The sequence below is a fragment of the Cheilinus undulatus genome, linkage group 3 (genome assembly GCF_018320785.1).
Source record: "Cheilinus undulatus linkage group 3, ASM1832078v1, whole genome shotgun sequence".
Taxonomy (NCBI): Eukaryota; Metazoa; Chordata; class Actinopteri; order Labriformes; family Labridae; genus Cheilinus; species Cheilinus undulatus.
In genome coordinates, this window is record NC_054867.1 from 16100481 (window position 1) to 16125023 (window position 24543).

The 24543-nt window shown below is 41.5% G+C and overlaps 2 protein-coding genes across 4 annotated transcripts; one reads left to right on the top strand and one right to left on the bottom strand.

Annotated features, from left to right (window-relative positions):
• The first annotated feature begins 207 nt into the window (after positions 1-207).
• hcfc1a (host cell factor C1a) lies at positions 208-15929 on the top strand. 3 transcript variants are annotated; one of them, XM_041780099.1, is made up of 28 exons: positions 208-346; positions 1509-1709; positions 2221-2369; positions 4252-4412; positions 4518-4726; positions 5293-5377; positions 5499-5605; positions 5712-5891; positions 6001-6243; positions 7032-7180; positions 7274-7456; positions 7542-7763; positions 8166-8270; positions 8378-8594; positions 9449-9585; positions 9668-9815; positions 9904-10124; positions 10323-11148; positions 11387-11535; positions 11721-11855; positions 11939-12146; positions 12823-13098; positions 13191-13297; positions 13394-13528; positions 13618-13803; positions 13926-14223; positions 14310-14373; positions 14465-15929. In XM_041780099.1, the coding sequence occupies exons 2-28, from the start codon at positions 1514-1516 to the stop codon at positions 14502-14504; spliced, it is 5136 nt and encodes a 1711-aa protein (XP_041636033.1). In that variant the 5' UTR covers positions 208-346; positions 1509-1513; the 3' UTR covers positions 14505-15929. The 3 variants fall into 3 exon arrangements, with proteins under 3 accessions (XP_041636033.1, XP_041636048.1, XP_041636041.1); XM_041780107.1 differs by lacking the exon at positions 208-346 and adding an exon at positions 454-566; XM_041780114.1 differs by lacking the exon at positions 8166-8270.
• A 138-nt stretch (positions 15930-16067) lies between these two features.
• On the bottom strand, positions 16068-24022 carry si:dkey-13a21.4 (uncharacterized protein LOC494576 homolog). Its single transcript, XM_041780124.1, has 5 exons — positions 23038-24022; positions 22638-22764; positions 19000-19218; positions 16959-17084; positions 16068-16854 (listed from the first exon to the last, which is right to left on the bottom strand). Exons 1-5 carry the CDS (start codon positions 23088-23090, stop codon positions 16768-16770), a joined length of 612 nt encoding a protein of 203 aa, XP_041636058.1. The 5' UTR covers positions 23091-24022; the 3' UTR covers positions 16068-16767.
• Positions 24023-24543: the final 521 nt, after the last annotated feature.

Sequence of the window (24543 nt, forward strand, 5' to 3'; positions counted from 1 at the left end):
TTGTTGTAATTCGCCGAAACTCGTTACATGATTATTTTGCACAGATTTCAAGTGTCTTTTGAGGCACCTTACTGAAAACGGAATTACTCACCTATTCACAATGAAAATTAAAGGAAACCGTGTGTGTATTTCTGTATGTAACGTTAAGTGAGCGGGTCTTTGTCGCCATGTTTACTTTGGGTGACGCCAACTCTCTTCCATTTTCCTCCGCCTCTGGTTGTCAAGAAGATGGCAGCTTCCAGGCAGGCATGAGAGGAAATACTTCTTCACAAATCGAATGAATTTGGATTATTGTCGGAAGATAAGTCCACGAACCAGTGTTTTTGCAACTACTGCATCGAAATTAGTAAGTGATATAATGGGAAATTACCTCCTTTCGCTGTTTGTTGTGTTTTGTTGTGGCATTCCGTCCGGCCATTTTTCTTGTGGGAGCTGTAGAACTAGGCCGATTGTCGAAAAGATGGCTGCTTCCAGAGACGGCATGAAACATAATAACACTTAATATATGCAGTTTAACTTTCTTTGGTTATGATTTAAGACTGTTTCTGCAACTACATTTGTACCAGGTAAAATATGCATATGAAAATTACACGGAATCACATTGCATCTAATTGTAAAATTTGGCGACGCTTTGACAGATGCCAGCTTTTGAGCTAACGCTGTTAGCCGTGGTAAATTAGGTTGAGCCACTAGTCGCTACTGCTAACTGAGTCTAGCTTACGGCAGAAACAGTACAACTTCGGGGTTTCGTCTTTTTGGGCGGTTATGTGTGACTTATTCGATGTGGTTCAAGAAATGGAGGTTTTATATCGCTGCGACAGTTGAAAAGAGGTATTATCTGATGTTAATGTTTGTAACTGCGCTAAAGCGGCTGCAGGGAGTGCTAAGTTTGTTAGCTACAATATGGCGACTCCCAGAGAAGCATGAAAATAGCCGACTCTTGCTAACGGTTTAAACCATAGAGTAACTCTCTATTCCTTCAGTGGGTTGGTTTGTATTATTTTGTACTAGTATGTAATTGAATTTGCTTTTCATTTGACACAATATGTGCGCTGATGTAGTTTGCTAGCTATTATGTATTTTTCAATTTCATTCGCTTCCGCCATTTTTCAGACTGGCAGTAGCCTTAGCGGGGGTTTGTTTGGTTGCAAGATGGCTGCTTCCATGTAACCAATTCAATGATTGGAAGCAACTATATGAAACTCAATTTAGGTGTTGAGTATCTTAAATGTTTTTGATACGCAAGTTTAAATGGAAATATATTAAATTGTTTACAACCAGGGGCTCATCGAGTTGCTTACTTTGTATGCTATAGCTTGACTATCCCTGTCAACCACAGCTAACGGCTAAATATGAAGCCTTGTAGCCGCTACGGCCATACTAACTGTGAGAGAAGTTAGCTCCTGCACAGCGTCAGATACTCTGCAAATCGACTGTTAGTGATAAAATAACATTTATTAAAATGTGCTACGTAGATAAGAGTGTTCATTCGTTTTACGTTCTGACAGAAGTCATGTCTGCCCCTGGCTCCGCGGTGTCTGGGACCACGGCGTCGGTTCTGCAGCCGCGATGGAAACGGGTCCTCGGATGGTCCGGTCCTGTTCCCCGGCCCAGACACGGACACCGAGCTGTGGCTATTAAGGAGCTTATGGTTGTCTTCGGCGGTGGAAATGAGGGGATTGTGGATGAATTACATGTATACAACACAGGTAAGTGTAACTTTCAGTTCAGTTTATAAATGTTTAGTATGGTTGAAGTTATACGAATGGCAGTGTAAAAACTTTATTTAAACTAAACGCATTTCTACATGAACTGTTTGCCTCAAACTTTTGTTATTATTAAATAAACACAGATTCGTGATGTACAGACTAACTATTGTAAGGGCCTCGGCCGGCGAAGTAGATCCATGTTTGAAGGATTTTGTCTCCCTCTGCTGTAGAAAAGGTTGAAATGCACGCTAAAAAAGGCGGGCTAAAATAAAATGGTTGATGCTGGTTGGTTTAAGTTTGTCTTTTGCCACAGTTTCCTGAAAACAAACCAATGGGAACAGAAAGGTGTTGCATGTCATTAAATGTCATTCTGTTGAAGTTAACATAATATTGTCATTGTGGTTGCTGGCAGAATCATAATCAAATTCTTGTCACTTTGTTGAGTAGCTCTTGACACAGATAGGCTTGAAGTGTGCTTATCTCACTGTCATTATTCTATTTCATTTTCTAGCAACAAACCAGTGGTTTATCCCAGCTGTCCGTGGCGATATTCCCCCTGGTTGTGCTGCATATGGGTTTGTTTGCGATGGCACAAGGTTGCTGGTGTTTGGGGGAATGGTTGAGTATGGAAAGTACAGCAATGATCTCTACGAGCTACAGGTAATGAAATTATGAGACACTGACCTCAATATTTTGTTTTATATTTTAGGATAATTTATTTTTAATGTCAACAGTTCTAAAAAAAAAAAATAAGCGAAGGATCATCATTGTAGCACAGAACTTTAGCTTACAGTACTTTAGCCGATATTTATCAGATAAAGCTTAAGTGTTTTTTGCACAGGACGTATATTGCCTGTGGACCTCTGAGATTTCTGAATTACCCCCTGACATCAATGTCAGGTGTGGGACCTTCCCACGTGATAAGCATAGTCTGTAATGTGCTTAAATTTACAGATGCATGGCTGCAGCAATAAAAATGTACAGTGTATTTTATTTCTAAAACTTGTGCAAAAAAATGTAAAGTTGTGCACATTGCATTCTGCAGGTGACTTTTCCTGCATGTGTCCTATACATACTGTTGACAGCATTCGCCTACGTGTTTTTTTTCCCTACTCTCTATTTATATTTTTACATTTATAGATCTGTAGCATGACTATTGCAATATCTCCTCTAACTCTCCCATTACACATCAAGGTGGTGAAAGTCACCTGTGATGATCAGACAGGCTGATCAGGTCAGACAGAGTAAGAAAGAAAAAGTCAAGAATCCCTCTGTTAATGTATTAGAAAGGTTAATGATGTCTAATGTTAAATATGACCTGCCTCTGTTACTTTTAACAGTTATTATGCTATTGATGTTTCTCAGCGCTCTGTGAATTTGGGATTGTTATGCATCCACAACAGCCCTTCTCAGTTATTGCAGCCTAACCATTGAATGTTGATCTTAAATTGTGTTATGCATGAAATGTACGGATAAATTATACTGATATAAGATCAGGCACTTGCAAAGAGAAACAGCAGTATGTGAACAAACATTAGGGCAGAGTTTGAATAAATAAGTAAAGCCATTTTTACACATAAACTGAAATTAACTGAGAGAGAAGGACCATTTATTACTTATATGTGTCAAAACGTCACTAACAATCTTTTGTGCTACCTCTGTTTTTTGATTAGAAAACGTGCACGAAAAGCAGCACAGACTACAGAAAATCTATTCATTACCATCCTAATTTACAGAGACGCCGATTCACGCGGGATTAGACTTACCCGTGAACATATGTGTGTGCTGAAATATGGTAGTTAATTTGCCCTGGAATTGTTAATCCATAAATTACGAATATGGTTGATTCACACAGGATTAAAAATTTGATTATTAGAAATTACCAGAGGTCCCTGGGTTATACTAGTCTCATGTGATTAGGGCATTTGTTGTTTACTTTGAATAAATAGTTTTTGGGAGTAAACTCCAAATAAAAATATATTTGATCTTTTTTTTAAGAAATCATTATGTATGTTGTGACATGAACAAGCCTTATACTCTTTAGCTGTAACCTCTGAAATCTCAAGTTTTTTAGGCAGTTATGTTTAAGGGTTAGTAAATAACATCTACAAAAACTTGGATTGCATCCACCTAGTACCAGACATTGTTTAAATAGTTACTACTTATTTCAGCACATATGTAGCTGGGATTCAGGTGGTGTTGTTGGTTAAGTGGCCGGATCTGATGTGAAACAGCAGCATTATTCTGCTGCTTATATAGTCAGGACTTACCTATACTAAAAAGAAAAGCATTACCTCAGTTTTCCTCCAGGGGTCAATCAGGTATTGTTATTGTCTTGTCTGGAGGACTCTGTAAAAATTCTGTCAGTATTCTCCTGCGAAAGTTTTAGTTCATCCACTTTAAATAAAATAATTACTTTTACATATACTAATTTTTTATTTGGTGTAAATATCCAAAAATTAACATGGTAGATAAGATTCATCTGTATTTAATTTTTGAACGTGATCTATTATTAATATGGTGTTGACCGTTTCTATTTTAGGCCAGTAGATGGGAATGGAAAAAGTTAAAGGCAAAAAACCCGAAGAATGGCCCACCTCCATGTCCTCGCCTTGGCCACAGTTTTTCCCTTGTTGGCAATAAATGCTACCTTTTTGGTGGGCTTGCAAATGACAGCGAGGACCCAAAAAACAACATTCCCAGGTACCAGGGTTTTGTATTCTAACAGTGTGATATGATGCACCACTGCTGTCAGATTGAATTCCAACAACAGCATGAGTATGAAAAGCGTGTCCTTCTCTATCACAGATACCTAAATGATCTCTACACACTTGAGCTGCGTGCTGGTTCCAGCGTTGTTGGATGGGATATTCCAATCACATATGGAGTTCTGCCTCCGCCCCGCGAAAGCCACACAGCTGTGGTATACACAGAAAAGACGAGCAGGAAGTCTCGGCTGATTATCTATGGGGGGATGAGCGGATGTCGTCTTGGAGATCTGTGGACCCTGGATATTGGTAAGTTTCCAAAGTTGTACAAGAAATATGATACCCCACGATTAAAATACCCGTATGTTGCTACTGGAAGTGCTGCTATTCTTGACTTGTCAGACCCTTCCTCACAGAGGATTATTAATCATTTTTTGACAAAGATGTGCTCAAATTTGCCTGACATTTGGTGGGAATCTGAGAATCATGAAAGTTGGCAAATAGACATTACTAAAGATTTAATGCAGCTGTTGTAGCTAACTAGGAGAAGAAAATCATTGCATTAATCTAAACGTCATTACAAATATGTGGTAGACAGTGTTTTTGTTTGTTTTTTTGTTGTTATTGTTTTCATCCACCAAAGACCATGTCATTAAGGTTTCATCATCAGCAGTCGTCTAATATTTCATATCCAACTATCTCTGCTGCTGTGACAGTCAGCAGACAGCAGTATAGTTGACAATGCAGTCACGGCCACACTGCAAGAAGCATGCACCCACAAATCAGCCATGGGATTTGTCTGTGTTATCTAGTGATGTGTTGGGACTTTTTTGTATGGCTCTTGTATGACATCTGCACTTTGTGATGATTTTCAGACACCCTTACATGGAACAAACCATCAGTAAACGGGACAGCACCGCTCCCAAGAAGTCTTCACTCTGCCACCACCATCACAAACAAGTGAGACAACGCTTGTTCCTTTGTGACATCAAACTTTTTTTGTTTTAATCATGTTTGAGTTCCCAAGAAAAGGCTGGGCTTGGTACTGTAGTTTATTGTTTTTCATATTCTCCATCTGCAGGATGTATGTTTTTGGAGGATGGGTTCCTTTAGTCATGGATGATGTCAAAGTGGCCACACATGAGAAAGAGTGGAAGTGCACAAACACTCTCGCATGCCTAAATCTTGGTTTGTCTGACTTTGATCTTTCTAATTCTATAAATTTTACCTTTTCAAATTTGATGTAAAATGTGCTTCATTGGAGTTAATTTTTATCATTTATGTTTTTCTGCAGACACTATGTGTTGGGAGACAGTGTTAATGGATACTCTTGAAGATAACATCCCAAGGGCCCGTGCAGGCCATTGTGCAGTGGCCATCAACTCCAGGCTCTATGTTTGGAGTGGTCGTGATGGATATCGTAAAGCGTGGAACAACCAAGTCTGTTGTAAAGACCTCTGGTATCTTGAAACTGGTAGGTGTGCTTTAAGGCATTAGAAAATGATTAAAATAAGAGAGGCATTAGTGAGTCAGGTTGTCAAATTGTGTCTTTTTGTTTAATTTCTTGTTCTCTACTTCAACAGAGCGGCCACATGCCCCTGCCAGGGTGCAGTTAGTTCGTGCCAACACAAACTCTCTGGAGGTGAGCTGGGGTGCAGTCTCAACTGCTGACACCTACTTATTGCAGCTGCAGAAATATGACATCCCCGCAACTCCAGCTGCAGCCTCACCAGCCATGAGTGCAACTCCCTCGCAGCCTGTGAACTCTCCTAAGAGCCCGGCACCAGCTGCTGCAGCACCCTCTGCTCAGAGCCTACCACAGACAGGTAATACCTTAGTTCAGGCCTATTCAATTAGAGGCCCGGGGGCCACATGCGGCCAGAACCAACCCCCAAGTGGCCCAGCCTTTGGTCATGCCAGAGAGGCAGAGGGCACCCTGTTTCGCAAGTTTTCATAAATTCGGAAAGTATTTCAGACCATAAATGCCACGTTTCGCGTAGCTTAGCAACAGTCTACCTACACTGCACTGTGTTGTTTTGAAGTGTGGTAGCGATGCTGACAGAAGTAGCCCCAAAAACTAGTGTAAAACATGCCTTTTTCAACTGTAGGTACAACTGTGCAAATATAGTTGTTATGTACTTTAAGATATGTCTGGGTAAGACGTGAACAAAATTATTGTTTTCAGGATTTCATTTTAATTTTTCATTCTATTTGTTTTATTTTTATTCAAGTGAAAAAAAAAAAAAACATTTCTACTTCAGGTTATGTTCAAATAGAGCTCTGTTGTGTTATTATGCACTTTTTATGTGCTTTTGTCATGTTGCCAAATTTAAAAGGGAGACTATAAATAAAAAAGTGTATATTTTTTATAAAATTGATCTGTATTGGTTCCAAACTTGAAATTACCAGCTGCTTACTGGCTGCCGAACATGTCCGGCCCAGCTACATTTCTTGATTTTAAAATATGGCCCAGCTGAATTTGTAATTGAATAGCTCTGCCTTAGTTGCTGAGGTCCTCTTTTCTACTCTTTCATCTTTTTATCTCTTCTTAAGGAAGCTAAAACTGTAAAAGTATTGCACTTAAAGCCATATCGTTGTTCCTTTTATTTTACAGCTGTTTTGAAAGTTGCAGCACAACAGTCTGCCACAGGCGCATCTGTTGTCACAGTTCGCCCCAGCCAGCCTGGGAAATCCCCTGTCACTGTGACATCCCTCCCTCCAGGTGTACGAATGGTTGTGCCTGCCCAGACCACACAAGGATCGGTATGAGCTATTTTGCAGAGAAATGTATCTAAGTATATGCCATTGGTACCTGAGCAAACAAGTTAAGCAGTTGTTTACTCTCCTGTTTTTCAGCCCATTGGCAGCAGCCCTCAGATGAGCGGCATGGCAGCTCTAGCTGCAGCTGCAGCAGCAACACAGAAGATCCCACCCTCCTCTGCAGGCACTGTGCTCAATGTTCCTGCAGGGGCTACCATTCTTAAGACTGTAGCAGTGTCTCCAGGCACAACTGCAGTGAAAGTTGCTTCTCCAGTCATGGTACAGATTCTGGAAAAGTCAATTCCAACATTGTATGCACTCTCTTTGTTAAATTGCAGTTGTTAAAATAATGCTTTCCTTATAGGTCAGTAACCCAGCCACCAGGATGCTAAAAACTGCAGCAGCTCAGGTTGGCACAGCAACTGCATCCTCTCCTACCACCACCAGACCCATCATTACTGTTCACAAGTCTGGTGCAGTCACAGTGGCCCAGCAAGCCCAAGTGGTAACCACAGTGGTGGGAGGAGTCACCAAGACCATCACCCTGGTTAAGAGTCCCCTTACCATGGGCAGCAGTGGCACCTTGGTAAGAAAAGAAGACACCTAAAATTATTTAACACGCTGTACGGAAAAGTTTGACCTACTGAGTGCTCCATTTGGTGCTTTCAAATGCATGCTGTTAATCATGGGCTCTGTAATTTAGATTTGATACTTTGTGTTTTGATTTATTTTTTGTCACAAGATGACAAACATGCACTGAGCTTGAACCAGTGGGGGAGGGAGTAAAGGTTGGCCTATGGTGACTGTTGGAGAACTGTACTGAGAAAACAGGGAGCATGAGTTAGTGATCTGCATGACTATCAGTTAGTTAAGGCGGGAATGAGTCATAGAGCCACCAGTTTGGTGGACCACCCTCCCACTTAGCTCCCTGTGCCGTACGATGTTTTCTGGTGACTCATGAACTTGAGTCTCTCTCCTATGTCGGCAGATCTCCAACCTTGGCAAGATGATGTCTGTGGTACAAACCAAGCCAGTGCAGACATCAGCTGTCACAGGCCAGGCTTCCACTAACCCTCTCACACAGATCATACAGGTCAGCTATCTGCATGAGTGCAGGAAAAAAACAGGAGGTAGCTTAAAACTCCTGAGACAGGCACCAGATGTCTTTATGTTTTGCATAATGTGTTCCTTTCTCCCCAGACTAAGGGTCCCCTCCCTGCCGGCACCATACTGAAACTGGTAACTTCTGCAGATGGCAAGCCTACAACAATAATCACAACTTCCCAGGCAGGAGGAACAGGAAATAAGCCCACAATCCTCAACATCAGCGGCGTGTCTCCTACTACCACAAAGCAGGGCACCACCATCATTAAGACCATCCCCATGTCAGCCATCATGACCCAGCCTGGAGCCACAGGTCATTACTCACCCAAGTATCACAGAAACTTGACACAAGAGATGGCTTTTTTATTTCTAGGGTCAGAACAAAAAATATGTCCATGATTTGTTCACCTGTCTGGATTTTAAGGTTTTATTATTATGACATGCAGTGACAGAATGCTGATAAATTAGGCTTTAGTGGGATTGTTTGAGTATTGTATTAAGAGTAAAGCTGCGTATAATTTCTCAGTGGAAATCAAACTTAATTTCCCTTTCTGAGTAGTGCATCCTGATTTGACTCAATCAGAAGATACAGGGTAAGTGCAGGGTCTTAAAAAGTATTAAAAATTGACACATTAAGGAAAAAATAAGGCTTTTAAATGTATTTAATTATTAAATGCAAGACCATAAGGTCTCAGATTTTGTAGCTGTCTTATATCTATCAAAAAAGGTTATGAGCTACTTTTTCCAGCTTCTTCACGTTTCGTTTCCTGAAAAGTGGCTGGAAGAGAAGGTGTTGGAGCTTAGGCTAGGGCTGAAACTTTTAATCATTTTACAGGATCTTGCAAATAAAAAGCAGATTTCCAATGAAGATTTTGCCTGGTGTAATAATAGCAGAGTCTCTTAATATCAGCACTGCTAGAATCTTGAAGAAAGCTTTACGTGCTTAACAAATAAGACCTGCATTTTCCTGACTGTGATGCCACATCTTTATCTACAATCTGCACAAAATTTGCAAATAAGTGTGTCACCAATGTAACTGGTTAGAAATCGAAGATGCAGTGGGGTATCAATATTTACTGAGAAGGTCTTAAAAATATTAAATTTGATGTCAGATTTTCTGTATATACCCTGAGATAACAGTTCAGTTTTACATGTTCTGTTTTGCAGGTGTGACAAGTAGTGCAGGCATGAAAACACCTATCACAATCCTTACCACAAAGGTGATGAGTACTGGAACTCCAGCTAAAATCATCACTGCAGTGCCCAAAATTGCCACTGCGGCCGGCCAGCAGGGGCTGACACAGGTATGCAGATTCTGTCTTTGTATCTAATGATGCCCACTTCGTTCGAACTTAAAGATACTAATGTTAAAATGTGCTTAATTAGGTGGTTTTGAAGGGTGCACCTGGGCAGCCTGGTACCATTTTGCGCACTGTACCAATGAGCACAGTGGGTGGTGTTCGACTTGTTACACCAGTGACAGTATCTGCAGTGAAGCCCACTGTTACCACTCTAGTTGTCAAAGGGACTACTGGTAAGATGTCATCACTTGTCAAGTATTTCTGAGTTAGGGTAACGTCCCATATTTTGTTCTTTCTTAATGCTCCTGGTCTTCCTTCCAGGTGTCACCACTCTTGGAACAGTCACTGGTACCGTCTCCACCAGCCTGGCAGGAGGCACTGTGGACAGTTCCAATGCCTCTTTGGTTACCCCCATCACCACTCTGGGTACCATTGCTACCCTGTCCAGCCAGGTGATAAGCCCGTCTGCCATAACTGTGTCAGCTGCTCAGACAAGCCTGACCTCAGCCTCCACACTGCCCTCGTCTACCATCACAGTTCAGGTAGGAGCATCACCAGCATGCTGTTGTATTTTGCATTTCTGTCATTGAGTCATGAGATCATTGCAGCATTATGGGTCAGAAACTTTTAAGTGCTGCATTTAGACCTTAGAAAAAGGTAGGCTGATACATACGTCTTTAAAAAAAAAATAAAAAAATGTCAGACCTAAAACTAAGATTTCTTTCATCTCGTCCTGTCAGAACCAGCCCACCCAGGTGACTTTAATCACAACCCCCAGTGGAGTAGAAGCTCAACCAGTGCAGGATCTTCCAGTGTCAATCCTGGCTTCACCAACTTCAGAGCAACCCAGCTCTACTGAGGCTGGAGCAGCTGGAGATGGCTCTGGTACCGTCACCTTGGTGTGCTCCAACCCGCCCTGCGAGACCCACGAGACTGGAACCACCAACACGGCCACCACCTCTTCTGCCACCATTGGAGCAGGACAGGTCTGTTCGAATCCACCCTGTGAGACCCACGAAACCGGAACAACCAACACAGCCACCACTTCCTCTGCAACAATCAAAGCAGGACAGGTGTGTTCGAACCCACCCTGTGAGACCCATGAAACGGGCACCACCAACACAGCTACAACTGCATCATCAAACATGTCCACTCCGCGAGTGTGCTCTAACCCGCCGTGTGAGACCCATGAAACCGGGACAACTAACACAGCTACCACTGCGTCATCTAACATGGGAGGAGTCCAGCAGGTGTGCTCCAACCCACCCTGTGAGACCCATGTGACAGGCACGACTAACACAGCCACCCAGTCCTCCTCAAACATGAACGCAGGCCAGACAGGCACAGTTCAGAGGGTTTGCTCCAACCCACCCTGTGAAACACATGAGACTGGGACCACCAACACCCCATCTACAGCCACCTCCAGCATGGGGGGCGACCAGACCAGCACAGCAACAGGCACGGTTCAAAGGGTTTGCTCCAACCCGCCCTGCGAAACCCACGAGACAGGGACCACCAACACAGCTACAACTGCCACCTGCAGCATGGAGACAGGCGAAGGCACAGGTAGACGCACAAATACTGTTAACTGTTAGTGTTCCTGCTGAAAGCCTTATTTTAGCTTGAACTTTCAACTTCTGTCATGAGATCACTGTCTAGGATCTCAGCATTTGTTCTTGCCAATTTAACAGAAACCTAAAAACTTAAAGGTGCCAAATTTGAAAAGTATGTGCTTGTGTTGCAACTAGAAATTTCCATTAATTGGCATCAAATTGAGCTTCAATTTTACTTTTGTATCTTTTAGCCGCCCAGCAGACAGAAGAGGGAGCAGAAGGTGCCAGCAGCACAGAGGCAGCTTCCAACACTGCAGCAACTGGCTTAGTTACAACCACACAGGGCCGGGCCATCACTACTGTAACGCAGTCCACGCCAGCTCCTGGACCCTCTGTACCTGTAAGACTTACACCAAAGGACGTCACTACTATTTTAGAGTTTTCACAGCAAAGTCTCCTGTTGCATGTCTGAGTCACATGGCATTACTTGAAATAAATGCCTTTTCCCTTAGTTTCAGTTCAAACTATAGCGCCAAGTGTCAGATTCTGCAGATTTCATTTCTGTTTTGTTTTTTTTTTTTCTAGTCAATCTCATCGATCACAGAAGGGGTAAGCACTGCTGCAAGTTCCTCAGAAGAGCCCATGCAGACTGATGAGACAGCATCAGCAGAAGCTGCGACCGCAGAGGAGGGAGCTACTGCTATGGAGACGCAAGCAGAAGTAGATACAGATTGTTTTCTTCTGTTCCATCTAATTAAAGATTTGTTTGTTATGTCTGTTTAACCCATCATGTGTTCTCTCAGGGAGAAGCAGCCACTGGAACAGCTTTGAATCTGCCTTCAGAGCTGATGTCTGAGGGCCAGGGAACCACACTTATGGTGACTGGGCTTTCAGATGAAGAGCTGGCTGTGACTGCAGCAGCAGAGGCTGCTGCTCAAGCTGCAGCCACAGAAGAAGCCCAGGCTCTTGCTATCCAGGCTGTTCTCCAGGCAGCTCAGCAAGCCGTAATGAGTGAGTTGATCCACTGTTTTTACGTTCAGATTTCTCTTTGTTGGTATTTTTCTTAGTCTCATTTTAGGTCTAAAGCCGGGCATACACTGTGATTTGCATGAGCTAAGTGCTCAAACTGTTAAAGTGAAGCCGGGAATGGCTGTGACAGAAGTCTGGAGTTTACTTTGAAAAAGTCTCACACACTGCGGTTTAAACTGTATACAGACTTATTCTCTCTCTATCCCACACAAACAAACCGTACCGCCATCCATGTCAGCTGGAGATCTGTGGGTATTTCCTGCTTGTTTATTTATTTTATTATAGTGGAAGTGGCATTACAAAGTCATTCGTACTGTTGTCATGGTGATTTAAGATGCTGTCTGACGGTTTACAAAAGGGAAAAATGCCCCAAAGTTCAGGATTCTGCTTGAGCTACTGCTCTCACTGTGGTAGTGTTTGGAATCGTACAACCAAAATATCAAACATGTTAGAAATCCATCTGAGAAGTTCTGGTGGTCGGCCAACATATCCCTTTGTGCACAGCACAACAAACAATGTCCAATCCGACTGAGGTCAGCAGTGTATGCCCGGCTTTAGTTTAAGAAAGGAAAGCTGATTCAACTACAGCAAGCTCCACAATTATTTTAGCTTTCACTAAATAGTCATGAGTGAGTTACTGAAAATTTTTTGTTTACAGATGAAGGTGATTCCACTGGAGAGAGCCAGCAGCCCACCAACATCCCCATCATGCTGACCCAGCAGGAGCTAGCAGCACTGGTCCAGCAGCAGCAGCAGCTGCAGGAGGCTCAGGCTGCTGCCCAGCAGGCCAGCGTTGACACGAACATGCCCACTGAAGGCCTTGCCCCCGCCGACAGCCTCAACGACCCCTCTGTAGAAAGTAACGGCCACAATGAGATGGCTGCTGCAGTGACCAGTGCTGTGGCATCACTGCTGCCACGTACCACTGCTGAGAGTAAGGCCTTTACAAATTTTTTTTTTGTAGTTTCCTTTGATATGTTGATTGCCAATGGTATGAACTTGTCTCTGATTTGTTTTACTCCATAGCACTTGCTCCATCAAGCACATTTGCACCCTCTGTATCGGTGGCAAGTCCAGCAAAGCTGCAAGCAGCAGCTGCTTTAGCAGAGGTTGCCAATGGCATCGAGGGAGAGGTGAGTCATTGTAGTAGTCCTGAATCATGTTCACTTGTCTTGGCCAAATGAGAATAAAGCTGCTGTATTCTAACTATTTTTGTTTTGTTTTTACAGAAACAAGGTCTTCAGCCAACCCCAGTAAAGCCTGTTGTAAAGAAAGAGAACCAGTGGTTTGATGTTGGGATTGTTAAAGTGACAAATATGGTTGTCACCCACTATTACGTGCCAGCAGATGATTCCCATGGAGATGTAAGTGTCTCAGGAGGCTGTTATCTGCCAACATGGCTGTGTTTTTGCTGTGGTCAGTACATCTCTTATTTCCTTTTCTCATTTGAAAGGACGACTCTGGCATCATGCCAGACTACAGCCAGATGAAGAAAATGGAGCTGCAGCCTGGAACCGCTTACAAGTTCCGCGTTGCTGGAATTAACGCATGTGGCCGTGGAGCTTTCTCAGAAATATCTGCTTTCAAGACCTGCCTGCCAGGCTTCCCAGGGGCACCCTGTGCCATCAAAATCAGCAAGGTAACAGTAGAGCCTTCCCATGTTTCTTTATATAGTAGCAGACTTGACTAAATCCGTGTAGACCAGCTATGCTCATAAACATTCTCTCAGCTATTTAGTTTTTGTTTGCTGGTTCTCTGCAGAGTCCAGATGGTGCCCACCTGACCTGGGAGCCACCCTCCGTGACATCAGGAAAGATCATCGAATACTCTGTGTACTTGGCCATCCAGAGCAGTCAGACAGCTGAGGCCAAGGCCTCCACCCCAGCACAGCTAGCCTTCATGCGCGTGTACTGTGGGCCCAACCCATCGTGCTTGGTGCAGTCGTCCAGCCTCTCGAATGCCCACATAGACTACACCACCAAGCCAGCCATCATCTTCCGCATCGCAGCACGCAATGAAAAGGGTTACGGTCCTGCCACCCAAGTCCGATGGTTACAAGGTGAGTAAATGATAAACTAATACGTTTGTTTAAACAATTGGTTTTAGGATTAAAGAATCTGTTTGAACAATTTTACTGCTTTGCAGAATCTGGCAAAGATGCTGCCTCTGCAAAACCAGCCCCGAAAAGACCAGGCACCTCTCCTGATACGTAAGTACAGAGTCCATGCTTCATCCTTTTCACACAGGATAGACCTGATAAACAAGCATTACTTATTCTGGTTTTATATGTACCTTTACAGCAAGGCTACTGGTCCAAAGAAAGCACGGACGGACCAGTGAGGTCGCCCAGAGATCCCTCCCAGTCTTTTGTCCTTTTTTCACTTGCTGTCCTTTTATCAGGAAGACTGACTTCACCCTTCCACCTCCTCATCCTCATCCTACTCTCATCCTCCACCCTCAAGTCTCAGATCAAGACAGCAATGGAGTCAGATCACCTGAATGAAGCTGAGATGAAAGTCAATCTGAGATGTTTCTGTAGATAAATCCCTCCTTCCTCCTTGTTCTGTTGGTCGTACTATTTTTAGAGCAACACAAACTTAGAAGCACATTATCTTTTTCAGTCACAACCCCTTCATCAATTAACCTCTCCTTTGGCTTGTTTCAGTAGTTGAGCAGTATAGAAAAGCATTTACATTTTTCACAAACTGGGAGCCAGCCTGAGCGCAATGTTCTATTTTTTGTCTTTTGTTTTGTGAATCCTGGGGGGGGATGTAGAGAGAGACTACATGAAATGATGTACAGAGTTGAAAAAGGCTGTGGAGGCATTAGATTAGATTAGATGAGAGGGAAAAAATCGGTATGGAATCAAATAAAGCACTTGTCCTCCATGAACGAGGACATGGTTTTTTCCTTTCTTTTTGCTCTAAAAAATTTGCTTCATCAACAACCAAGTATAGAGTCGTCATACTGGACTCCAGTCTCCTGGTAATGTCATCACTGTGCGCTTTTTACCCCAAGATGAGGACTGGTGGCCGACACTTCAAAGTGGACAACAAAGAAGGAAAAAGGAAGAAGTTCACAGAGGAAGAACGACAGACTTTGCTAGGACTGAGACTTGCAGCACACACAACAAAAATCTTGCAAAATCTTCCCAAAAAATTAGCAAGAAATGACGCAGAAGATCTTTTGTGTAGTTTATTTTTGTATTTTTTAAGCTTTTTTTTCTCCTGTGTGTATGTGTATGTTGTGTGCATTTTTAAAAAAACATCACTTTTTTTAACTGTTATTCATCCCCATAGTTTGTGTTCGTGGGAAGATGGGTGGCTTGTGTTGAGGTTGCCACTGTATTTTAAAAAAAATCTTCATTCAGTTGGTTGTATGTTCTTGATGTTAACAGATGGTAATGAAAGAGAGAAAGACTTTTGTATTTGTTCCAAGTAGAACCGCAGAGGTTATAGGACTGAAGGGAACTTTGAAGTGGACCCAGGGAGAGGAGAGTTTTTACTTTGTTTACTACTCAGTGCTTGTGTTGCTTTGTTTGCCAAATCCGAAATTTCACAGGGTATGAGGACAACACCATCAGATCTTCAGATCTTTTCATACCCTCCCCTAATATCCCCATCAGCTGTCCTACACTTTTATGCTCATGAATGTGGTCTCGCACCTCTTCTTTAATTTTAGAATGGGATATTATATTAGTAGGCATATTTTCCCTATACTATTGATGTATGTGAAACCATTTAATAAATTTTAATTTTTTCCTTCCACGGCTCTGTATTTCAGACTACAGATGGTGTGCAAGCTGTGGCGATGTTTTGAATGGGGATATCTTGGGAAGAAAGCTTACATAGCCGGAGTGTACTCACCTGTAAATTAGTTCGTTCATAGAGCAAGAATAAAAACAAACACAAAAAACATCTTGGCCTTTTATATAATTACCTGTAACAAACAGTTTTTACATGTTGGTCATCTCTCGATTGCCTTTTGTGTCTTTACTTATAAAAGAAACAATTATATATATAAATATATATAGTCTCCCTGATTGTTCTAATTTGCTTCTGTCAGGCTGATTCACTGTAGAAGTCTGAATCTATGCTAGGTTCATTACAATACAACCTTGTACAGGGAGGACATTTCTGACTGGACATGAGTGTATAACTACTTTGTAAGGACAGATTCAGTTGTGATGGTAACAGCCAGGACGATCAGAGCCAAGGTCTTCGCCTGCTGCCTTTTCTCCGGCTGGCACCTTGGTTTTCGTTTGTGGTTTCTCCCGATTCCTTTCTAGCAATGAACTTTCTCTTCATATGCATTCATAATTTTTGTGCGTGTCAGTGTGTCTGTTGAACAAAACTAGACATGCATGCAAAAGCAGTGTATTTTAGTAGTGATGCCTTAAGTTAGACCATAAGCTGAAGGTTCTCAAAAAAAGAAAAAAACATTCAATGAGTTTGTTCCTCTCTCCATGTGGTATACAATTGTGTCCTTTCCTTCCACAGTACCTTTGCTGGGTCACTATTTTTGCACCCTTGTTAGATAGGTCATCATCAGCAGTGCCGAGGTCTCTCGAACTTTCCCTCCCACACTGGGACAAGTGCTGCCCTCAGCACCCACAGGTGTTGCGAGTCTCTCTCGGCTGTTTGCAGGTTATCTGGAAATGTCCTGTATTTTCCAATGTGTGTTTTTTGTACTGTAGGGAGTAATGTATCTTTTATCATCAAAAAATAAACATGTTAAACATAGTGTTTGTGTCTTCCTTATCGTCACTGAAAAAAAAGTTCAAAACACACAAACCTGTTGTAAGCCTCTCTGAGCTGCTCTCAGGAATGGCTTTTCCACATCCAGGTCCTGTTTGGCACTTCCTTCAAAGTATTCAGCTCCAATTTCCTTACACCACTGCAGGGCCAGCCTGCTAGACACCTGCAGAGCAAGAGTCACAGCAAAACATTCTTAAAAATCTTTCAGGATTACAATGTATTGAAAGTTGACTAGTAATTTAGCTGAAATCAAAGCTTTTAATGTTTTTTCATTTTCAGTTTTTATATTTGTTACAAGAGGTTGTAGGCTAGTTTTCTGATGGCTTTTTCTATTTAAATTGAATCATGAGATAATGATGGAACTCCACCAGATCTGTCATCAGTCTGCACACTTGTTTCTGTTGTGGCCTTCTGAGCTGTCAGTGCATCCTTAAAAATCCCTAGCTATAAAGTTAACTGTAATAAAGTGGTGTGTGCATGTAAATGATGGATACAGTGCCTGTAAAAAAAAAAGTATTTACCCCCATGGATGTTTAACCCTTTAATTGATTTTATAAATCTATCATGGTCAATATGATTTGACTTTTTGATGAAGAATTAAAACCTCTCAAACCATTTCTGTGCTGCTTTTGCTGTATGCTTCTGGTCATTGTCTTGCTGTAGGTAAAATTTCTCCCGTTGTTGTGGTCTTGTAGACTGAATAAGATTGTCCTTGAGGATTTACCTATATTTTCCTGCATTAATATTACCCTCTACCTTTACAAGCCTTCTCGAGCCAACTGCCAAGAAGCACCCCACAGCATGATGCTGCCATCACTGTGTTTCACAGTGGGGGTGATGTGCAGTGTTTAGTTTCCACAAACATAGCCTCTTGTCTTATGGCCAAACAGCACCATCTTAGTCTCATCAGATTGAAGAACTTTTTCCACTTGACCATGGAGTCTCCCACATGCCTTTCGAAGAGCTCTAGCCCAGATTTAATAAGAGTTCTCTTCAACAGTGTTTTTTCTTTGCCATCTCACCATCAAGCTTTGGCTGGTGAAGAACCCAGGCAACAGGTGTTGCATGCAGAGTCTCTCTCGCAGCTGCTGAAGCTTGTTGCTTGGAGTGTTCTTTTGTCTTGGTGGTGTAATGGTAGCAAGGAATAGTTTAACAGTGACTGGACCTTCCAGACACAGGTGTCTTTTTGCTAAAATCACTAGAGACACATTCACTGAACTCAGGTCATCCCTTCTTCAATAATTATGAGACTACTAGCACCAATTAGCTGGACCTCTGTTGAATTAGGTCAGACGCTTTAAAGGGGGTGAATATTTATGCAGTCCATTTTTTTACCTTACATATTTTTGTTTCATTGATATTACTTCTTAGAATTCTGTTTTCACTTTGATATTTAAGAGTGGCTATTTTGCATTTTTTCTAAAAAAAAATAGCCACATTATATTGACCATGATAGATTTATAAAACCAATAAAAGGGTAAAATATCCAATGGGGTGAATACTTTTTAGATGCGCTGTGAATGCCAGTTTTCTGAGAAGTGGTTGGAGGAAACGGTATTGGAGATGAGGCTGATATTTATTAACATTTTACAGGAGTCTACAAATAAAAAGCGGCTTTTGCCTACTGTAATACTAGTACAGTCTGTTAACATTAGCACTGCTAGTATCTCAAAAAAAGGCTTTATTTGCATATTACGCTAGCTTTTCTGTTTATACCCTGTCCTTTCCTTGCTATTCTTTCCTATACGGAATGCCGCTTTTGTTGAACAGAGTCCTCATTTAAAAATACAAAGTCTCTACTTGTCATATTTTTTTATTGTTTTGACCGAGAGCCCCCTGGTGGTGAATTTACACACAGTACATTTAAGGAGAGTTGTTCCTGGCTTCATAACCTCTTTTACCTTTGGAAGGCTTTGAACAACAAACTTTATTCCTTCTTAAATGTACAAGTACACCATCTTTATTTAGATTACTTTTCTTTTCTTACAGCCCATCCATTCTCCTTGTAAATATACTGTGCACCCAAAATCCTGCTTTACAACTCTCACATGTCATCAAAGGGTGATACATTCACTGACCTCCCTGTTGCTTAGGTCTGTCTTGTTGCCCAGAACAATAAAGGGGAAATCAGACGGGTTCTTAGGCTCGCCCTGGATCAGAAACTCCTTCCTCCAGCCCTCCAGAGCAGAGAAACTAGCTCTGGATGTGACATCAAACACCAGCATGCAGCAGTGGGCTCCTCTGTACAGAGGTGTGCCAAGAGACTGGAACCTCTCTGTTCCAGCTGTGTCCCAAAGCTGAAAAAGACAAATGCTGAGGATTAATAACCTGCATCTGTGATTTTAGTCCGCCGCTGTGTGGTTAACCAAGTTTTTACTTCAGTGACAAACTTGGCTCCCCATGATAAGGAAAACATTAATTTGAATCCAACCATTGCTGTGCCGCATGCTGTGTTGAGCCTGTTTGTCTAAAGGTTTGTCATTTGTTGCTCATCCTCCCTCCCTTTACAGCAGCTGCACTCAACTGGTGGGTCAGCACCCAAAAGAGGGTCACAGATTGGTTTTCAGAGGATGCCTGCTAGTCCATGATGTGTAGAGGTCCTGCATCCATGTATTTTATTTACTCCATTATGCCATTGTATCAGGTTAATTTTGGCTGTGATCTAAACTCATTTATCTTGTTGTCTCAGCATAACAAAGCTGGTTTTCACATGATATTGTGTTAATTTCGTAAGATCTCTAAAACACAACAAAAATCTACATGTCAACACAGAGAAGAGAGTATAAATAAACGCATGTCCTTCCAACACTTCTGTAATGATGCACTTTTAAACAGGTTTGTTTTGTCAATTCACATGTTTTGTTCCATCTAAGGTTCAAACTGCAACATTTTCACAGAAATTAATCTGCTTAGTTGAACATTTTTGTAAAATGGGTGGAGATTTCTCTTGGTGGTGGTGGGTCCAGGGGTTAGCCCAGTTGAGAACAACAGCTTTACAGCACAGCATGTGCTCTGCCCCTAAACCGAAACAGCTCTCATTTTAATCTGAGTGAGGAGCAGAGAAGGTCAAAGCTCATGGCTAGCTTTAAGGAGAATGTAAAGAAGACGATAGAAAGGCAACCCTTGGTTAACAGAAACAGTAAAATGACTCTTAATTAATCAATCAAAGTTTTGGACTAAATTGCATTATGGCCTACTGCAATATTCAAATTGCAGAAGATGCACTATTTCTGTAACCTGCAATGTGTCATAATACCAGTAAGCTTACATTTTTTGCTGCAGAGATGTTATGCGCTATACCAGTGGTTTTCAGCTGGTCAGGCATCAAGACCTACCATGACCACCTTGAGAGAAATGGCAACCCAGATTTTTGAAAATGTTCAGTCGTTCAAATTGATTAGATCAAAATTTTGGACCCTAAAGGGAGAAAAAACAGTCATCCTTGTAATCTTTGGAAACACCAGCAGTGGTACACAAAGAAAATGAGATAAACAAGTAGGGAGTTTTGGACAAATACTTTTATTTACTCATTTTTGTAAGAATACCTAAAAAACACATTTATGAATTTGACTTACAGATGAGGGTGAAATTACCAGCCCCCTATGGAAATTTCAGTTTTTTCCAAGTGCTGTTAAACAGAGCAAGGAATTTTTAACTCAGCTTTTCTAAACATCTTCTATGTTGGATGCTTACGTTATTTTACTTTGCACGCAAAACCAAAATTATTTCACAAAAACCAAAAACTACCAGGGTCAAAATGATTATTCCCCTTTAGAAGTGACCTTTGTTGTTAAGCCATTGCACAAACCACTGCTATGCAATGATGTGCTTTAACTTTGTAATGCTCAAAGCTGGTTTAATCGAGTTAAAACTGAAGGTTATCTTTCAATTTACACATGATCTAAAAAAAATTTAGTAAGAGTTGAGCTGTCACTTGAGAAAGCATCATGGCAAAAACAAAAAATAATCCTTTCAGACTGGAGAAAAAGAATTTTTGATGCTCAAAAAGCAGGAGAAGGATTTACAAAGTTATCATAGTGTTTCCAAGGGTCAAGAACTGGAGTGAGAAGGATCATCAAGAAATTCAAAGAGAGCGGCACAGTCCAGAACAAGCCTGGCAGAGGTAAGAAGAGAAAGATTTCAAAGACGATTGAAAGAAAACTAGTGAGAGATGTGTCAAAGACCCCAGAACAACTGCCAAGACTCTAGTGAATGACTTAGCCAAGTCAGGAACTGTAGTCTCAAAGAAGATGATCACTAGAGCCTTGCACAGAAATGGACTGAGAGGTTGCAGACAGAGAGAAACTCCCCTTTTGCAGAAGAGACACCTACAAGCCAGACTGAACGCTGCTTAGAACAACCTAGAGAAGGATTATGAATACTGGAAGTGTCTTTTGGTCAGATGAGACCAAAGTGGAGCTCTTCAGCTTATGTTTGGAGAAAGAAGGGAAAGACGTATCACCCAAAGAATACAGTCCCCATAGTGAAACATGGTGGTGGGAGTATTATGCTGTGGGGATGCTTCAGTGCATCTGGAACTGGGAGTTCCGTAAAGGTGGAAAGAATCATAAAGAAAGAAGGATATATGAAGATTATGAAGAAAACCTGGAGGAGTCAGCAACAAAACTGTCATAGCTTTGTCTTCCAACACGACAACAACACAAAACATACGTGGCTCCTGGTGAAGAACTACCTCCAGAAGACCAAAGTGAACATTACTAACCGGCCTGCACAAAGCCCTGACTTGAATCACATTGAAAATCTGTGGGCTGAACTGAAGACCAAGGTCCATGTCAGAAGACCATCAACTCCGGAGGATCTTAAGAGATTTGTCAAATAAGAATGGGTTGGGATTCCTAAGAAGACGGGTCGAAGACTTGCCGAAAACTACAACAAATGACTGCAGGCTGTTATCCAGCAAAAAGGAGACACTATTCCATCAGAAATCCATCAGTAATTATTAGTAGATATGATGCATGATAAACATAGTCCATTAGTCCATTCTTCATTGAAGCTGCCTTTTCCACATCTATTTTCCCCTTTAGGTGCTTTGAGAGTTCCTTTTTTCTGCCAGAGAACCGCAACAATACACCGGTTTCCTGCCCGTTTTTCCATCTGATCACAACACAGCATTTCAGCATCAAACTTAGTGAACAGCATGCCAGCCCTAGAAATATATAGCCAAAATACTGCAATCGCCCCCTAGTGGCAGTCTCAGTTTAGGCAACTGGAACTGATCTCACTGCCAAAGGCAAAAAAATATTTCGATTTTTGAAGGGGAAAACACGTATTTATTTGATTTAAATTTTTAGTAAGTCTGGCCCCCTTCGGCGTCTTCCAGGAATAAGCTGGCCTTGTACAAATGTAGTTGAAGACCCCTGCTCTATGTTCTGATGCAGGCCATTTATTTTAGAGTTAAGTGCATTTTTTAACAGTTTGCAAAAAGTCATATTTTTTTCATTTTCATAGGCTATATGTGGTTTTCTTTTAATCAAAATGAAAATAACATAAAAATGACCATCCATATGATAAAAAAAACAGATCATATTTGTGATATGAGTCAAAAGAATGACAATTACATTGTCTTTTTTTCTTTCAAAATTGTTCAGTCCTACTCTAAATGTCAATCAGAATGATCAGGATTTTGGTTTTTCCAGTATCAGTATGCAGAGTTTTAGTTTCACTACACTGGTCAGGCTCACAGGTGTTAACCTACCTGCAGGATGACAGTTTCCCCGTCTAGGTGGATTTTTTTGGACAGAAAGTCTGTCCCTATAGTGGCTCGGTACACATTGGTGAAGCGGTGATTCACATATCTGTTCATGAAGGAGGATTTCCCCACCCTGTGTAAACACACACAAACACTGAGACACACAGAGTAAAGGTACAGCACCACTCCAATCACTCTTTCCCCCCAGGGCCATTGACATTAACAGCTCTAGCAAAACATGAATGCTAATTTGTACTTTCTGGGCTAAGCAGCAGGACTTACAGCACAGTTTAACAGCGGGCTAAATCAAAGACTAAATAAAAGTGAAACAATGTCAACAAAAGAGTCTTTAAACTTAACAGCAGGTCAAAGGTCACTATTTAAACAACAGTATAGTCAACGTTACCCGGAGCTTCCTATGAGGATAATCTTCAGTACCGGGCTTTTTTCACCGTTCATGTTCACCTGGCTGTCTCCCCCGCGAGCTTTGGCCGCTGCTGCCTTCACGCGCTCCTCGTACTTCTGCCTTCAGTGATGTGGCGCGTGTTACTGCAGCAAGTCTTAGACAGGATTGACGTCAAAATGTTGAAAACTCAGGGATAAATCCGCCCATAGCAATCACTAATGGTTTAATACAGACAAAGTTGGCCATATTGACTCTAAAAAGAGAGGGTCAAAGCAATAATGAAGGCTAGCTGTTGAAACTTTTGAGAGGAAAGTCTATCCACGTCTTCAGCTCAAAACCCATGTAATAGTTAGGCTATTATCATTCAATATAAGGAAAATTTAAGTGGGCAATTTTATTTCAAAAGCAAAAGCCTTCTTGGGCACAACAGGTGTGACTTTACTTGTTTGCTTACTCTTTGTCTTTTTGTTACTACAGTCCTTGAAGGCATCATAATACAGCCAATTACTTTCACAGGCTCATACCTGACCTCTGTCCCAGTGATTAACAGCCCAAATCACAGGCTCCTTTTGTTTGGTTTTGAAATGTAAACTTCTCAACAGTTGTTTCTCAAAGTCTGAACTCATGTATTCACAATCAAGCCAATGTGCTGTGGGAAAATACCTCTATTTAATAATCTTCTGAATTCAAAACATGGCACCAGCTCAGGAAACATTTTGGTCTCATATAAACAGACTTTGCCCTATTATGTTCAACCATCTCTTCAGGCTTTCTCAGCTAGACTTTCATTGTAGTGACAAATTGTCTCTTTTTCTTTAGTACTTTACCATTAGAAGCTTCCTACCAGTAACATCACTATGCCGGGAACACAGTTTGCCAAAATGTCATTACTTCAGAGATCTTCAACTGTGCAGCTTTATCTCTTTTCATGTTGCACTTTCTTCAAATGCTTACAATGTTTGAAATTCTTATGACACCATTTAATTTATTCAAAAAGAGCTTTTTATGCGCTTTTATCATTCTTACTTTTTCTCTTCATTGCCCCCCACCCCAGCACCTCCCAACTTTTGCTCTCCTCTCCATTAGCCGAAGTTTTAGCTGACACGTCAGCTATATGTATCATTTAACCACCAACATACACTTTCTCAGCCCTTTGGAGATGTATTGCTCCATCTACCTCTACATCTTCAGATTCTTCTTCTGCTGCATCTATTCATCACCCTTCTGCTACTTCTTCTTCTGCTGCTACACCTTCTGCTTCTTCTGATTTTTCTTCTGAGTCTTCTTATTCTGAACGTTCTTCTGCTTCTGCCTCATCTTTTGATTCTTCTCCTTCTTCTGCAACTTCTACATCATCTCCTGATTTTTCTTTTACCTCTTTTTCGTCTTCATTATGACAGAAGAATTGCTCAGCCCTGAATCTTGACCCTATTTTATACGTACACGTTCTAATCTGTTTTTTTTTTCATTTCTAAATTTCCAACAGTGTTCTGCTCTTCAGCCCTC

Coding starts and splice junctions, on each gene's coding strand:
- hcfc1a (XM_041780099.1), top strand. CDS start 1,514: ATGTCTGCCCCTGGCTCCGCGGTGTCTGGGACCACGGCGTCGGTTCTG. Junction 7,181..7,273: donor CCCAGACCACACAAGGATCG/GTATGAGCTATT, acceptor CCTGTTTTTCAG/CCCATTGGCAGCAGCCCTCA. Junction 13,298..13,393: donor CCAATGGCATCGAGGGAGAG/GTGAGTCATTGT, acceptor TTGTTTTTACAG/AAACAAGGTCTTCAGCCAAC.
- si:dkey-13a21.4 (XM_041780124.1), bottom strand. CDS start 23,090: ATGAACGGTGAAAAAAGCCCGGTACTGAAGATTATCCTCATAGGAAGC. Junction 19,219..22,637: donor GGGAAACTGTCATCCTGCAG/GTAGGTTAACAC, acceptor TGTCTTTTTCAG/CTTTGGGACACAGCTGGAAC. Junction 16,855..16,958: donor CTCAGAGAGGCTTACAACAG/GTTTGTGTGTTT, acceptor TACTCCCTACAG/TACAAAAAACACACATTGGA.